This window comes from Antrostomus carolinensis, unplaced genomic scaffold, assembly GCF_000700745.2.
Source record: "Antrostomus carolinensis isolate BGI_N321 unplaced genomic scaffold, ASM70074v2 scaffold15437, whole genome shotgun sequence".
Taxonomy (NCBI): domain Eukaryota; kingdom Metazoa; phylum Chordata; class Aves; order Caprimulgiformes; family Caprimulgidae; genus Antrostomus; species Antrostomus carolinensis.
In genome coordinates, this window is record NW_010326836.1 from 22,527 (window position 1) to 22,852 (window position 326).

The following is a 326-nucleotide window of genomic DNA, read 5'->3' on the forward strand; positions in this document are numbered from 1 at the left end:
CGTGCCATCGATCTGCTGGCCTGGTCCGAGGACACCTACAGCCCCGACGAGCACTACTGGGTGACGCTCAACAGGATCCCAGGTGAGTCCGCCTTCGCTTTTGGGTTCTGTAGATACACACATGCATGCACAGGTGCGCGCGCACACACACACACACACACGTGTATCCCAGATGGATTTTGATGAAGCCTAGATCAAAAATTTAATCAGATCATAATTGATATAAAAGGTTGATCTATCAAATACTCTTACTGACCCTTTTTGACCACTGAGGGAGAGATGACTGCGCCATGCATGATGTGCATTACCGCTCTGCGTCTCAGCAG

The 326-nt window shown here is 50.0% G+C and overlaps 1 protein-coding gene across 1 annotated transcript in view; it reads left to right on the forward strand.

Moving 5' to 3' along the window:
• The window catches only part of GCNT2 (glucosaminyl (N-acetyl) transferase 2 (I blood group)), a 10,907-nt gene that overhangs the window by 837 nt on the left and 9,744 nt on the right, over positions 1–326 (forward strand). The window contains exon 1 of the mRNA XM_029085891.1: positions 1–82. This exon is cut by the window's left edge and continues 837 nt beyond it. Within this exon, the coding sequence (XP_028941724.1) occupies positions 1–82 (82 nt within the window). The remainder of the gene's footprint in view (positions 83–326) is intronic.